The 16,464-nt window shown below is 42.2% G+C and overlaps 1 protein-coding gene across 1 annotated transcript in view; it reads right to left on the bottom strand.

The window, feature by feature from the left end:
- Positions 1 to 16,464, bottom strand: part of LOC127912479 (sterile alpha motif domain-containing protein 10-like) — a 183,820-nt gene that overhangs the window by 13,332 nt on the left and 154,024 nt on the right. The window contains exon 4 of the mRNA XM_052481880.1: positions 11,719 to 11,859. Within this exon, the coding sequence (XP_052337840.1) occupies positions 11,719 to 11,859 (141 nt within the window). The remainder of the gene's footprint in view (positions 1 to 11,718; positions 11,860 to 16,464) is intronic.

Raw genomic sequence — 16,464 nt, 5'->3', positions numbered from 1 at the left:
TTGACCACTTTTTTTCTCGGCCTAATTTTGACCATCCTACAAGGGTAAGAACTGATGATAGCGACATGAGGTTTCGACCATTTGTTTTCTTAAAGGATTATCTACACAAATAGCCTATTATTTAACCCATTCATCAAAGAAGCGTTTTTGATCAGACAGCCTAATCCATCTCCAGTTTCCAGTGACGCAAACGAGCGCACACACAGACAGTGGGAGCTAAAAGATGTGCAAAAAAATGTATAAATTCCTAAAAACTCCTAGCTGTTCATGCATATTTTAGTTGTATTCCTCTTTTAGGAGAGGAATGGGTTGTACATGCATCCAGAGAATAATATTCAGGCCGTGGCAGCGTGAAGGCAACAAAGAACAGGCTGCTCTGATGCCTGACAATAGAGGTGAGGACCGCAACAAACGCCTGGCGATTAAGTCAGTCGACAGAGAGAAAGTGAAAGAGCACGTACACACACATGCGCAAGCACGCACACATGAATACACAGACACCGACACAAGCGCAAACACCCACGCACGAGCACACGCAACATGTACACACAAACAGCACTCACTCACGCACACGCTCACACACAATATTCTTGACCAGCAGTTTTGTCATGATCTTGCTCTGTAATTGTGCAAGGAGCATTTTTTCTCTAATGATTTGCAACAGAAGTAATAGGGTTCTGTGCTCAGGGTAGTGTTGTCGTGGTCATGCTGATGCCGTAGGAAGCTGGAGTAGGGAGCAGGGAGGGACATTCAATCAAACCCGCAATGTTGTTTTGTTTACTAACTACTGCCCATGCAAGTTCTGGAGGGAAGACGTTGAAAGAGGGAGAGAAAAAAGAAAAGTCAAAGAGATAGAGAAGCAGAAGTGTGGCATATGGTTAAGAAACACTGGAGGGCAAAATGTCAAAAGAAGAAAGCACTGTAGATGCACAGCAGAGCAATGTCTCAGTAGTCTAAAAAAAAAGTTCAGCCCCGAACCCCCAAGCTAGATGCATTCCTTTCAGTCAAATCGTTGCACTTAAAAAAAACTTCTGGGTTACAGAGCGATCAATACTTAATATCATGTTCATTTCTGTCAGATGAATCTGAAATGATGGTGTATGATACAAGTCACCACTTTAAGATTCAGGCTGCTATCCTACATTTAAAATAATTATAGGACAGCATTTACAGAAGTAGGATCTTAATTTGATCTTCCTGTTGCAAGACAACTTTCCCGCAATGGAGGAAATTTAAAACATGTAGTGTATTTGAGGTTTAAAAAGGCTTCTGAAGTTTGTCATTTCCACTTTGAAATTTCCGACTTGATTTCCCCTTACGGAAATTGTATCAATACCTACAAAATTGTCCATTAATTATTGTACACAATAATTCATTATGATCCACAATAATTCACATTTCCTGTTGCTGCAGGGTTATTTTCCTGGTGTAGCAAACTGGCTCAAATTAAGATCTTACATCTGTAGAGAGAATCACTCAGGATTGAGTGAGCTTGAGGGTGTGTGTGTGTGTTCTTTTGGTTTTTCTATCCTTGTGGGGACCAGACGTCCTCACAAGGATAGTAAAAGTAGGAAAATGGTTTGGTCCCCACAAGGAGAATAAAACAAACGTGTGTGTATGTGTGTGCATGTACATGCATGTGTGTCTGCCTGTCTGGGGATCACCAACCTTGAAAAAACACAGGCTGAGATAGGTGACAGGACTGTGAATCTGAACTCCTTTGTTAAACCTTCCACTGTAAAGGCGTCCGCATGCTACCCATCCGAAACAGTACAGAACAGTTAATACATATATTACTACATTTCCTGATGTTGTTGTTCGTTTTGGCATGTTTCTTTTCGGCTTTTCGTGCATCCGATAAATGTTTTGAGGCAAGCTGAAGTTCGGTAACCAAAGTCTACGCCCCTTTTTCTGTGATTGTTCAACTGTTGGGGTGACGCAGGTTTCTTCTTCTTCTACTCGATTCAGCCCGTCACTCAATGTGGAAGTACCTGCACCTCTACTATTCTACCTATCTATTATATAAAGACTAGCATTTAAAGGCCAATTCATGGAGGGAGATTGTGGGGTCTCACCCAATCACTTGTTAGAAAAAGTGGGGTAAAGAAAAGAACCAAGGGCGGCAGTGGAGATGCCGGTGAAATGGTTACTCTAAAAATGTCCCTGGCTTGTTCGGCACCTGAAGCATAGGAAGATGGAAAGCAACATGCTGTCTTCGCCAGAGTATGTTTTACTGTAGTCGATGAAAACAGTAGCCATGTTTGCTAACTAGATACTTCGCTGGCTAGCTAGCCTAGCAGCATACTTGTGCAGAGGAAGCAAGCTAAATCAACTAAGCTAAAGAGCTTTAGATCTTTTTGATCAAACATCATTTTGTCAGAGATAGTAAATCATAAGCTTCCCACATTGGTAACACCGAAGTCAAAGGTCCAGCTAGTTAAAAATGTTGCAAATGTTTGAGCGGTGTTGTTTGCCCTCTACTTTTTTATTCAAGGTACAAACACCAGTGAATGGGGACAGCACCAGGTTTTGCCCAGCACTGCCTGTTCACCGGCCCCCAGCACTACCTCATCCCCCAGTACTGACTGGTCGTCAGCCCCCAGCCCATCTGCCGCACTGAGCTGCAGTACAGTTTAGGAAACAATCGCCATGCCTGACCTTGGAAGTTCTATCCTGGGCCCACCTCCAAGACCTACTCCACTGGCCTGCTCCTCACCAATGCCACAAGTAGTAGCAGGGCTGTGAGACGAAGGGAGAAAAGTGTTAAAGACTCAGTCCTTGACACATCACTTGCAAAGGCTGGAGAACGTCATGTACCGAGCCACCAGCTTGTCCCAGAGGCAAATCATTTCAGACTCTCCTCCTTTACTCTGATACCCTCTCCCATATTCTGTTGTCCTCTTTCCTCCTCTCCTCACCATGCACACTGCTCTCCACAGACACTCCTCTAATTTCCACCCCTCTTTTCATCCTCTACAGGGCCCTGGCACCTGTAGCAGATTTCATGGATGAACTATTGGGACCGAACGACTGGGACCACAGACATCTCAGGAGTCAGACACTAGACACTTTCATTTTATTCCATAGACACGTTTGTTGTTTACATGTCTGTTTTTCGCAGACACATTTGTACTATTGTGCAAATAATTGCATTATAATTGCATTTATTATCTGACACTAATTATATTTCATTGACACGTATTGTTTACATGTTGTAAGGTTCTGCTTTTCTTTTCTTAGTCAACCTTGTGTTCTTGAACGAAGTCCCTGAACTTAAAAAAGAAAATATCCAGAAAATCACATTGTAGGATTTTTAATGAATTTATTTGCAAATTATGGTGGAAAATAAGTATTTGGTCACCTACAAACAAGCAAGATTTCTGGCTCTCACAGACGTGTAACTTCTTCTTTAAGAGGCTCCTCTGTCCTCCACTCGTTACCTGTATTAATGGCACCTGTTTGAACTTGTTATCAGTATAAAAGACACCTGTCCACAACCTCAAACAGTCACACTCCAAACTCCACTATGGCCAAGACCAAAAAGCTGTCAAAGGACACCAGAAACAAAATTGTAGACCTGCACCAGGCTGGGAAGACCGAATCTGCAATAGGTAAGCAGCTTGGTTTAAAGAAATCAACTGTGGGAGCAATTATTAGGAAATGGAAGACATACAAGACAACTGATAATCTCCCTCGATCTGGGGCTCCATGCAAGATCTCACCCTGTGGGGTCAAAATGATCACAAGAACGGTGAGCAAAAATCCCAGAACCACACGGGGGGACCTAGTGAATGACCTGCAGAGAGTTGGGAACAAAGTAACAAAGCCTACCATCAGTAACACACTACCCTGCCAGGGACTCAAATCCTGCAGTGCCAGACGTGTCCCCCTGCTTAAGCCAGTACATGGCCAGGCCCGTCTGAAGTTTGCTAGAGAGCATTTGGATGATCCAGAAGAAGATTGGGAGAGTGTCATATGGTCAGATGAAACCAAAATATAACTTTTTGGTAAAAACTCAACTCGTCGTGTTTGGAGGACAAAGAATGCTGAGTTGCATCCAAAGAAAAAGTGTCTCCTGAACCCTCCTGTCTCAGCCTCCAGTATTTATGCTGCAGTAGTTTGTGTCGGGGGGCTAGGGTCAGTTTGTTATATCTGGAGTACTTCTCCTGTCCTATTCGGTGTCCTGTGTGAATCTAAGTGTGCGTTCTCTAATTCTCTCCTTCTTTCTTTCTCTCTCTCGGAGGACCTGAGCCCTAGGACCATGCTCCAGGACTACCTGACATGATGGCTCCTCGCTGTCCCCAGTCCACCTGGCCATGCTGCTGCTCCAGTTTCATCTGACCTGAGCCCTAGGACCATGCCCCAGGACTACCTGACATGATGACTCCTCGCTGTCCCCAGTCCACCTGGCCATGCTGCTGCTCCAGTTTCATCTGATCTGAGCCCTAGGACCATGCCCCAGGACTACCTGACATGATGACTCCTTGCTGTCCCCAGTCCACCTGGCCATGCTGCTGCTCCAGTTTCAACTGTTCTGCCTTACTATTATTTGACCATGCTGGTCATTTATGAACATTTGAACATCTTGGCCATGTTCTGTTATAATCTCCACCCGGCACAGCCAGAAGAGGACTGGCCACCCCACATAGCCTGGTTCCTCTCTAGGTTTCTTCCTAGGTTTTGGCCTTTCTAGGGAGTTTTTCCTAGCCACCGTGCTTCTACACCTGCATTGCTTGCTGTTTGGGGTTTTAGGCTGGGTTTCTGTACAGCACTTTGAGATATCAGCTGATGTACGAAGGGCTATATAAATAAAATGTGATTGATTGATTGAAGAACACCATACCTACTGTGAAGCATGGGGGTGGAAACATCATGCTTTGGGGCTGTTTTTCTGCAAAGGGACCAGGACGACTGATCCATGTAAAGGAAAGAATGAATGGGGCCATGTATTGTGAGATCTTGAGTGAAAACCTCATTCCATCAGCAAGGGCATTGAAGATGAAACGTGGCTGGGTCTTTCAGCATGACATTGATCCCAAACATACCGCCCGAGCAATGAAGGAGTGGCTTTGTAAGAAGCATTTCAAGGTCCTGGAGTGGCCTAGCCAGTCTCCAGATCTCAACCCCATAGAAAATCTTTGGAGGGAGTTGAGATTCCATGTTGCCCAGCAACAGCCCCAAAACATCACTGCTCTAGAGGAGATCTGCATGGAGGAATGGGCCAAAATGTCAGCAACAGTGTGTGAAAATCTTGTGAAGACAGAAAACGTTTGACCTCTGTCATCGCCAACAAAGGGTATATAACAAAGTATTGAGATAAACTTTTGTTATTGACCAAATACTTATTTTCCACCATCATTTGCAAATAAATTCATAAAAAATCCTACAATGTGATTTTGGGGATTTTTTTCTCTCATTTTGTCTGTTATAGTTGAAGTGTACCTATGATGAAAATTACAGGCCTCTCTCATCTTTTTAAGTGGGACAACTTTCACAATTGGTGGCTGACTAAATACTTTTTTGCCCCACTGTATATAGGGCAGCAACCTCTAATGTGCTAATGATGGCTATTTAACAGTCTGATGGCCTTGAGATAGAAGCTGTTTTTCAGACTCTCGGTCCCAGCTTTGATGCACCTTCTGGATGATAGCGGGGTGAACAGGCAGTGGCTTGGGTGGTTGTTGTCCTTGAAGATATTTGTGGCCTTCCTGTGACATCGGGGGCTGTAGGTGTCCTGGAGGGAAAGTACTTTGCCCCTGATGATGCGTTGGGCAGACCGCACCACCCTCTGGAAAGCCCTGCGGTTGCGGGCAGTGCAGTTGCCATACCAGGCGGTGATACAGCCCAACAGGATGCTCTCGATTGTGCATCTGTAAAAATTTGTGAGGGTTTTAGGTGCCAAGCCAAATTTCTTCAGCTTCCTGAGGTTGAAGAGGTGCTGTTGCGCCTTCTTCACCTCACTGTCTGTGAGGGTGAAACATTTCAGTTTGTCAGTGATGTGTACGGCGAGGAACTTGAAGCTTTCCACCTTCTCTACTGTGGTTCCGTCGATATGGATAGGGGGTGCTTCCTCTGCTGTTTTCTGAAGTCCACAATCAGCTCCTTTGTTTTGTTGACGTTGAGCGAGAGGTTAATGCCTAGGGGATAGAAGCACGGCTGCCATTTAAATCGGCGCTGTGTTTCTTGTTTCACTTGCAAGCCGTGTCGCCCTGGCACAAGAGAGTCTCCCTGGCTCTTGGAGATTGTTGTACTCTGCCACAACTATGATTGTGATATGTGGTTATCCCACCTAGCTATATTCAAATGAAAGATACTGTACTGTAAGTCACTCTAACATAGTATAAAAACATCTGCTAAATGACTCAAATGTAAATGTAAATGGACCGACCAAGAACAGTCATCCTTGCAGCCATGATGCCAAATGCATTCTCTAGGACTCTCCGTCAGTGAGAGTAGTGGTAGTCTTAACAGCCCCCTCTTTTCACTTCCTCCTTTCCTCATCCCAACACTCACTACCTCCACCCCCAACACTCACTACCCCCACCCCTCTCTCACCTCCCTCACCTCAACCCAGTCTTCACCTCACTTCCTCTCCTCTCCTCTCTACATCCCCCCCGCACCCAACAACAGGATGCTGGTTCTCAGGTGTTTTATAGGGACACTCAATTAGCTGTCTCTGATAGGACACAGTCAAGGCTTGTTGAACTGGGAAATTAAATTTGGTACTCTATTAACAGAAATGCCTGACACAGCATTTTAATTATCTCCCTCTCTCTCTCTGTCGCTCTCTGTCGCTCTCTCTCTCTCTCTCTCTCTCTCTCTCTCTCTCTCTCTCTCTCTCTGTCCCTCTCTGTCCCTCTCTGTCCCTATCTCTCTCTCTCTCTCTCTCTCTCTCTCTCTCTCTCTCTCTCTCTCTCTGTCCCTCTTGCTCTAATCCTCTCTCTGTCCACAGACCCACTCCCTCTCTGTCCCTATCTGTCCCCCATCTCTCTCTCTCTCTCTCTCTCTCTCTCTCTCTCTCTCTCTCTCTCTGTCCCTCTCTCTGTCCCTCTTTGTCCCTATCTGTCCCTCTCTCTCTCTCTCTCTCTCTCTCTCTGGGGTCCACAAAAAAACATAAAACATAATACAGAATGACATAATACAGAACACCAATCAGCACAAAGACAGAACTACCTAAAAAAGGCACACGTGGCCTACATATCAATGCATACACACAAACTATCTAGGTCAAATAGGGGAGAAGCGTTGTGCTGCGAGGTGTTCCTTTCTCTGTTTTTTAAACCAGGTTTACTATTTATTTTAGCAATATGAGATGGAAGGAAGTTCCATGCAAATAGGGCTCTATATAATACTGTACGCTTTCTTGAATTTGTTATGGATTTGGGGACTGTGAAAAGACCACTGGTGGCATGTCTGTTGGGGTAAGTGTGTGTGTCAGAGCTGTGTGTAAGTTGACTATGCAAACAATTTGGGATTTTCAACAAATAATGGTTCTTATGAAAAGAAGAAGTGATGCAGTCAGTCTCTCCTCAACTCTTAGCCAAGAGAGACTGGCAGCATAGTATTTATATCAGCCCTCTGATTACAATTAAGAGCAAAGAGTGCCGCTCTGTTCTGGGCCAGCTGCAGCTTAACTAGGTCTTTCCTTGCAGCATTGGACCACACGCCTGGACAATAATCAACATTAGACAAAACTAGAGCCTGCAGAACATTTGGAGTGTTGTGTCAAAAAAGCAGAGCATCTCATTATTGCGGCCAGACCTCTCCCAATCTTTACAACCATTGAATCTATATCTTTTGACCATGACAGTTTACACCAAGTAATTTAGTCTCCTCAACTTGTTCAACAGCAACACCATTCATTACCAGATTCAGCTGAGGTCTAGAACTTAACTGTTTATGGCTGCAGGTTCAGTATTGAGTAGCTTGGCTGAAAGGTGCCCATATCAAACGGCCTGCTCCTCAGTCATAGTTGCTAATATTTGCATAGTATTATTGGTATTGGATAGAAAACACTCTGAAGTTTCTAAAACTGTTTGAATTATGTCTGTGAGTATAACAGAACTCATATAGCAGGCAAGAACCTGAGAAATTCCACTTCCGTTTTTTATTTATTCTGGAGGTGGCAGATTTTCAACCAAGGTCTCATTGAAATTACAACGAGATATGTATGAGTTTAACACTTCCTTTCACTTCCAGCAGTCAATATAACTTTGTCTGATGACTCTAATGCGAAGGGGGGTCGATTGACACAGGAAATTGACACAGGAAATAGTCACCCAGGCGCGTTCACAGGGGAAGGACTTGCGTTCCTCCGCTCATCTGAAGTAATTCTAATTCTCCGGTTGGAACGTTATTCAAGATATATGTAAACAACATTCTAAAGATTGATTCAGTACATCATTTGACATGTTTCTACTGACTGTTACGGAACTTTTTGACATTTATTGTGGATGCGCTTTGTGACTTTGGAATTGTTTACCAAACGCGCTAACCAAAGTAGCTAATTGGACATAAATAATGGACATTTTCGAACAAATCAAGCATTTATTGTGGACCTGGGATTCCTAGGACTGCATTCTGCTGAAGTTCATCAAAGGTAAGGAAACATGTATCATGTATTTTCTGTTTTCTGTTGACTCCAACATGGAGGCTAATTTGGCTACTGTTCTGAGCTCCGTCTCAGATTATTGCATGGGTTGCTTTTTCCGTAAACTTTATTTTAAATCTGACACAGCAGTTGCACTAAGGAGAGGTATGTCTATAATTCCATGTGTATAACTTGTATTATCATCTACATTTATGATGAGTATTTCTGTTGAAACGATGTGGCTATGCAAAATCACTTGATGTTTTTGGAACTAGTGAATCTAAATAGCCAATGTAAACTCTGATTTTTTGATATAAATATGAACTTTATCAAACAAAACATGCATGTATTGTGTAACATGAAGTCCTATGAGTGTCATCTGATGAAGATAATTCAAGGTTAGTGATTCATTTTATCTTTATTTATGCTTTTTGTGAAGGCTATATTTTGCTGGAAAATGGCTGTGCTTATTGTGGTTTGGTGGAGACCTAACATAATAGTTTGTAGTGCTTTCGCTGAAAAGCCTATTTGAAATGGGACACTTTGGTGGGATTAACAACAAGAATAGCTTTAAAATGATATTAGACACATGTATGTTTTAGGAATTGTAATTATGAGATTTCTGTGGTTTGAATTTGGCGCCCTCTATTTTCACAGGTAGTTGTCATATCATATCGATCCCGATATGCCATAATAGGTTAAGGAAAGATTTGTACCAAATACAATGCTCTTAGTTTTAGAGATGGTTAGGACCAGTTTATTACTGGCCAGCCATTCCAAAACAGATTGCAACTCTTTGTTAAGGGTTTCAGTGACTTCATTAGCTGTGGTTGCTGATGCATATATGGTTGAATCATCAGCATACATGGACACACATGCTTTGTTTAATGCCAATGGCAGGTCATTGGTAAAACTAGAAAATAGTAGAGGGCCTAGAGAGCTGCCCTGCGGTACACCACACTTGACATGTTTGACATTAAAGAAGCTTCCATTAAAGAAAACTCTTTGAGTTCTATTAGATAGATAGCTCTGAATCCACGATATGGCAAAGGTTGAAAAGCCATAACACAAAAGTTTTTTCAACAACAGGTTATGGTCCATAATATAAAAGGCTGCACTAAAATCTCCCACAATCTTCTTATTATCAATATCTTTCAACCAATCATCAGTAATTTGTGTCAGTGCAGTACATGTTGAGTGCCCTTCTCTATAAGCATGCTGAAAGTCTGTTGTTGATTTGTTTTTCAGGGAAATAGCATTGTACTTGGTCAAACACAATTTTTTCCAACAGTTTGCTAAGAGCTGGCAGCAAGCTTATAGGTCTGCTGTTAGAACCACTCTTTAGTTAGCGGAATTACTTTGGCTTCCCGCCTGAGGACAAAGACTTTCCTCGAGGCTCAGACTGAAAATATGATAGATAGGAGTGGCTATAGAGTCAGCTACCATCCTCAGTAGCTTTCCATCTAAGTTATCAATGCCAGGAGGTTTGTCATTATTGATCGATAACATACATTTTTCCACCTCTCCCAACTTTACCAAATTCAAACTTGCAATGCTTTTCTTTCATTATTAGTTTTTTTTATGCATGAATACAATGGCTCAATGTTCATTGTTGACATTTCCTGGCTACGTTTGCTCACTTTGCCAATTAAATAATCATTAAAATAATTAGCATTAAATGTAATGGTTTTGTGATGAATAAGCCATCTGATTCAATGAAAGATAATTCTTTATATCATTGATCTTGGCTTCATAATACAGTTTCTTCATCTTTTTGTTGAGGTTAATCACATAATTTCTTAATTTGCAGTAAATCAGCCAGTCAGATGTGCAGTCAGACTTATTAGCCACTCCCCTTTCCCCATCTCTTTCAACCATACAGTTTTTCAATTCCTCATCAATCCATGGAGCCTCAGTTCCCACAAAATATTACCCGCAAAACACCAGTTTCAACGTCAACAGTGAAGAAGCGACTCCGGGATGCTGGCCTTCTAGGCAGAGTTGCAAAGGAAAAGCCATATCTCAGACTGGCCAATAAAAAGAAAATATTAAGTTGGGAAAAAGAACAGAGACACTGGACAGAGGAACTCTGTTTAGAAGGCCAGCATACCGGAGTCGCCTCTTCACTGTTGACGTTAAGACTGGTGTTTTGCGGGTCTTCTAATGAACAATTAGCCTTTTAAAATGCTAAACTTGGATTAGCTAACACAACGTGCCATTGGAATACAGGAGTGATGGTTGCTGATAATGGGCCTCTGTACGCCTATGTAGATATTCCATTAAAATCAGACGTTTCCAGCTACAAAAGTAATTTACAACAATGTATTTCTGATCAATTTTATGTTATTTAATTAAAATGTTTGTGCTACAAGGACATTTCTAAGTGATCCCAAACTTTTGAACAGTAGTGTCTATATATATAATTGTTCTAATTAATGAGGCCACAATGTGAAGAAGGCCAAAAAAAGTTTACAATCCTTACTGGTGAATAATAATTCATAACAGATCAATCATTTATTTCTATACATATACATACTGTATATTTCATATCAATATTAATATAATCCAAGTTTTCTCATAATAGTAGAAAGTGTCATTAAGTGTGATTAAGTGACAATCACCCACCTACTGGTTCATAATAATGGACAATTCCACCCTGACAAAGTAACCCCTCTAATTGTATGTGAAAGTAGATTCAGACTGAGGTTGGGTTTAAGTAGGCTACATTGACATCTGAATTGCCAAACAAAGGACACCCTCATTTCAACGAGAAGCTAGGTTTCCTATCATTCATCCATGGTTGATCCTATAAATAGGATGCCAAAATCATGATATTAATAATACACTTTTACCTTTGACTATATCGTATTTTATACTGCTGTGTTCTATCCTCATTGACAGCTGAATCCAGGTCAGCACACAGTGACCTCAGCAGGCTATTGATGTCTGGACGTGTGTGTTTATGGAACACTTTACATGTCCTTAAACACACGTGTACACACACACACACACACACACACACACACACACACACACACACACACACACACACACACACACACACACACACACACACACACACACACACACACACACACACACACACACACACACACACACACACACACCTCTGCTGAGCAACTGCAGGTTGCGGACCTCCTCTCTGACTTGTAGCTGAAGGACCTGCTGTAGAACCTCCTGTCTCAATGTTTCTTGGACAATGCCCATCCTCTCCAACTTCTCCCCGTTCAACCTCAGCAATGCGCGACCTGGAGGGAGAGGGAGAAGGAGAAGGAGGGAGGGAGGGAGGGAGGGAGGGGAGGGAGAGAGAGAGAGAGAGAGAGAGAGAGAGAGAGAGAGAGAGAGAGAGAGAGAGAGAGAGAGAGAGAGAGAGAGAGAGAGAGAGAGAGAGAGAGAGAGAGAGAGAGAGAGAGAGAGAGAGAGAGAGAGAGAGAGAGAAAAGGAGAGAGGCAAATACTATGTTAGAACAGGCTTTGTTTTTTACTGAATGGTTAAGGTAAGATTACGTTTTGGGATAAGGTTTGGAATAAGGTAAACATTTTTTTTAAAAGCACTTAGATTGAATATATTACACCCATCCGCCAGCCCTGTCCACAACACCCTAGCAAAACCCAAGCCTACTTGATGTTACAGCGCTCCCCGTTGCCCCAAGCGGCTGGTCTTCATCTGCCGACGTCCTGTTAACCTAGACCGAAGTCGAATTTCTCAGTGGATCTTGAGCAACCTGTCTGGTGTATGTGTCTGTGCGTCTGTGTCTGTGTGCCTGTCACGCCCTGACCACAGAGAGCCCTCAGGGTTCTCTATGGTGTAATAGGTTAGGGCGTGACTAGGGTTTCTTTTCTAGTTATTGTGTTTCTATGTTGGTGTGTGTGTGTATGCTTCCCAATTGGAGGCAGATGATGATCGTTGCCTCTAATTGGGGATCATACTTCATGTGTCCTTTTTCCCACCTGCGATGTGGGATATTGTTTCGTGTTAGTGCCTATGTGCACTATTGCACATTCGTTATATCTTTGTTGTTTTTGGAGATTTCACTATTAATAAAATGTGGAACTCTACACACGCTGCGCCTTGGTCCACTTATTTATACAACAATCGTGACAGTGCCTGTGTTTGTGTACACTGTTGATTTACATCTAAGCGTTAAGTGTGTATTCTCTGCTTTACACTTACGAGTCGTCATGACAGCGAGCAGGATGGCAAAGTGGGGTTTATACAGCCAGACAATTTACTCAGGATGTTTGAACTAGAACACCAAGGCGTTAAACTACCAGGAAACACACTTTTAACATACCATTATCCACAGTAAGCATCATGCGCACACACACACACAAACTCAGAGACAACACATGCATGTATACTTTATTACACACACACACATACGGGATGGGCCTGTCTTTCAATGGAGAGGAGAGTGAAGGAATCCATCAAAGCTGTAGCAGCCAAGGTCTACATGTTAATTAGACACATTACTCATACTGTTAGCTCTCCTAATCAATCTATCCATTCTCATTTCCGCCTCTGGACGTGGGCACACCTCAAAAACCCAGCACACACACGCATACCCTCTCTGTCCAGCCCTCTCCCTTCCTCCCAACTCAGCCAGTGCGTCTCTCTTTCCTGCCCCCAGAAACATGGTGTCCTAGAAAAGCTGCCCTTGGTTCCTTTGTGTACAAATAAGACAAAGCAGATGAAGAAAGCTCCAATCCAATTCCCCTCCGACAGACTTAAAACAGAGCCTAATAATGGCCTGCAGATAGCGATAGCAGCTAGCAGCCTCAAAGAGAAGAAGAGAATAAAGAGAGAATGGAGAAGGGAAAATAAAATAGATCCTTCTACTGTTTCTGTGGAAACCGTTTTGTTCAATCCACCGACACGGTTAATTGGTGAAAAACAAGTTCTGAGGGCAAAAGGGAGACATTTCTGTCATGGCCGCCACAATAACGACACTTCATGTTAAAACAGCACACAGTAAGTGAATCTTTTGTAGTTGAAAATGTATTTTGGAGTGAAATTAAAGTAGAGTTTCTGAGGTTTCAAAAACCGTATTGCGCGTAGTTGTTAGACATGGTTAGACGCGGTTAGACAGAGTCCGCTGTGGTCAATTGTTAAACTGAGAACCCTATGGATGTATGGCATTGGATTCTTGAGAACAAACACATCTCTGATCCAGGGTGTAGCTTAAAACTACTTAGAGCTAGGCCTCTTTTTTTCTCAACTTCCTGTCTGAATGAAGTGCCTAAAGTAAACTGCCTGTTGCTCAGGCCCTAAAGCCAGGATATGCATATAATTGGTACCATTGGAAAGAAAACACTTTGAAGTTTGTTGAAATTTTAAAATAATGTGGGAGAATATAACACAATAGATATGGTAAGAGACGATCCAAAGAAAAAACAACCAATTTTTTTTTGTTGAGAGAGACCATCCTCTTAGAAAGAAAAGTAAAAGGTCATATTAAAAATTAGCTCCCTGGATGCAATTCCTATGGCTTCCACAGGGTGTCAGCAGTCTATGTTCAAGGTTTCAGGCTTGTAACTTCAAAAACAAATAAGAAATATCCGTTTTAGTACAGGGACACAATCTTGGAAATTCATGTTTGCGCACGCCATGAAGACAGGACGCACCTGCTAAAATCGGTTTCCAATTGAACATACTAAATATTTTAGTTGTATTGCATTTGAGGGTATCTGAGGAGTAAATAGAAATGCATTTTGACTTGTTGAAACAAAGTTTAGGGGTAGATTTTCGGATTCCTTTCTCTGCAAGTTGAACGAGTGGTAAACTCAAATCGGTGGGGCCAACTAAACTGACTTTTTGGGATATAAAAAATGACACTACATGTTATTGCTGGGACGCTTTGGATGACAAATCAGGGGAAGATTTTCAAAAAGTAAGTGAATATTTACTCTTTATATGTGAATGTATGAAACCTGTGCCTAATTGGAAAAATATTTTGATGTGGGGCGCAGTCCTCAAACAATCCCATTGCAGGTTTTTGCTGTAATAGCTACTGTAAATCGGACAGTGCAGTTAGATTAACAAGAATCTAAGCTTTCAGCCGATAGAAGACACTTATATACCTAAATGCTTAACCGCTATAATAACTATTAGAATTGATTTGAATAGCAGGACACCAATCCTTATTATGAAAGAATGTATGCACACATGACTGTAAGTCGCTTTGGATAAAAGCGTCTGCTAAATGGCATATATTAAAGAAGGATAGTGCAGGTAGCAGTGGTTATTTACACAGAGTGTACAAAACATTAAAGATACCTACACTTTTCATGGCAGAGTGACCAGGTGAAAGCAATGATCCCCCTTATTGATACATGCCCTTAGTGCCTGGTAGGTAATTCAGTCAAGATTTAGCTTGCTAGGTAAGTTAATTTAGCCATTTAAAAAATATAGCTGGCATGGGCTTATTGAGTGACTGTCAGTGACTGACATGAGAAGAGAAAAACTGCTGATGCACAACCACATTTAGAAATTGAAAATTGTGTATTCTACTATTATAACTCTCAACAGTAAGTTGAGACCCTGACTGAATTACAATTTTTTAAACAAAAATCTGTGTTAAAAAAGTGTCTGCTTATGTGGCTTATTGGTAGGTCCGGCCCTGGCTAAACCATTGCCTGAACCATTGCCTCATGGTTTCATGGTTGCAAATAACCAAGTAACTGGTTGAAAACTATTTACCCAACACAGAGGTTGTATTGGGCTAAAATATCTACCAAAGACTAATAACCATCCTCACATTCACACAGGTCTTTCTAACTCAACCGGTACATTTAAAAGCAGAGATCTCAATAACCAAAATAATACATTCAATGAAAAAATGAAAACTGCAGGAAAAGGGGTGTGCGCTTCTCGAGCAACTGTGGATGTAGACCAACATACATGCACATGTCTGTGGGTGCAACTCGTATAGAACGCCGATGTACATGAGTGGAGCTCCGAGAGCACTGACCACTAACCACTGCAATAGTAAACTGAGGGAAAATGCCTTCACTCGAATCACATGGGGATTTTCTAACAATAGGTAATGGGAGTAGCCTAATGAATAGCATCAAACACATCTTTATAACAATCAGGTTCTATATGTAATTCTATGGCTAGCTGATTCTCTATTTAACAGGTGCTGCCTGTAGCTTCCACATTTTATACACATAATGAGACAAACTGACTGCACCTGTGTGTGTGTGTGTGTGTGTGTGTGTGTGTGTGTGTGTGTGTGTGTGTGTGTGTGTGTGTGTGTGTGTGTGTGTGTGTGTGTGTGTGTGTGTGTGTGTGTGTGTGTGTGAATGTCAGTGTTCATGCATGTGCTAGTGTCTGTAAAATAACGTATAAATATGATGAATAAATCAAAGAGATGTGATCTGCTGTTGCTGGGTTATCTGTAACTTGAGGCAGACAAACACTGTGTGTGTATCTAGGTGCAGAGTGACTTAGTGAGTGATGGCTGACCATGCAGTTTAGAAAAGCAATCTGTTCTCTGTGACTGGCTCTGAAAGGGACCTGTTCTGTACTGTCTGACTCAAGGCTAAGAGAACTGAGCGCTCATATCCAGTACGTACTGTGTGTGTGTGTGCGCGCATGTGTGTGCATGAGTGTGTGGATGTCTGTTGTCAGCAATGTGTCTAATGCATGTGTGTGTGGATGTCTGTTGTTAGCAATGTGTCTTAAGCATGTGTGTGTGGATGTCTGTTGTTAGCAATGTGTCTAATGCATGTGTGTGTGGATGTCTGTTGTTAGCAATGTGTCTCATGCATGTGTGTGTGTGTGTGTGTGTGTGTGTGTGTGTGTGTGTGTGTGTGTGTGTGTGTGTGTGTGTGTGTGTGTGTGTGTGTGTG

The sequence above is a fragment of the Oncorhynchus keta genome, chromosome 27 (assembly GCF_023373465.1).
Source record: "Oncorhynchus keta strain PuntledgeMale-10-30-2019 chromosome 27, Oket_V2, whole genome shotgun sequence".
NCBI classification, from domain to species: Eukaryota; Metazoa; Chordata; class Actinopteri; order Salmoniformes; family Salmonidae; genus Oncorhynchus; species Oncorhynchus keta.
Note: the sequence above shows the minus strand (reverse complement) of the source record. Positions and strands in the feature narration are given on the sequence as shown.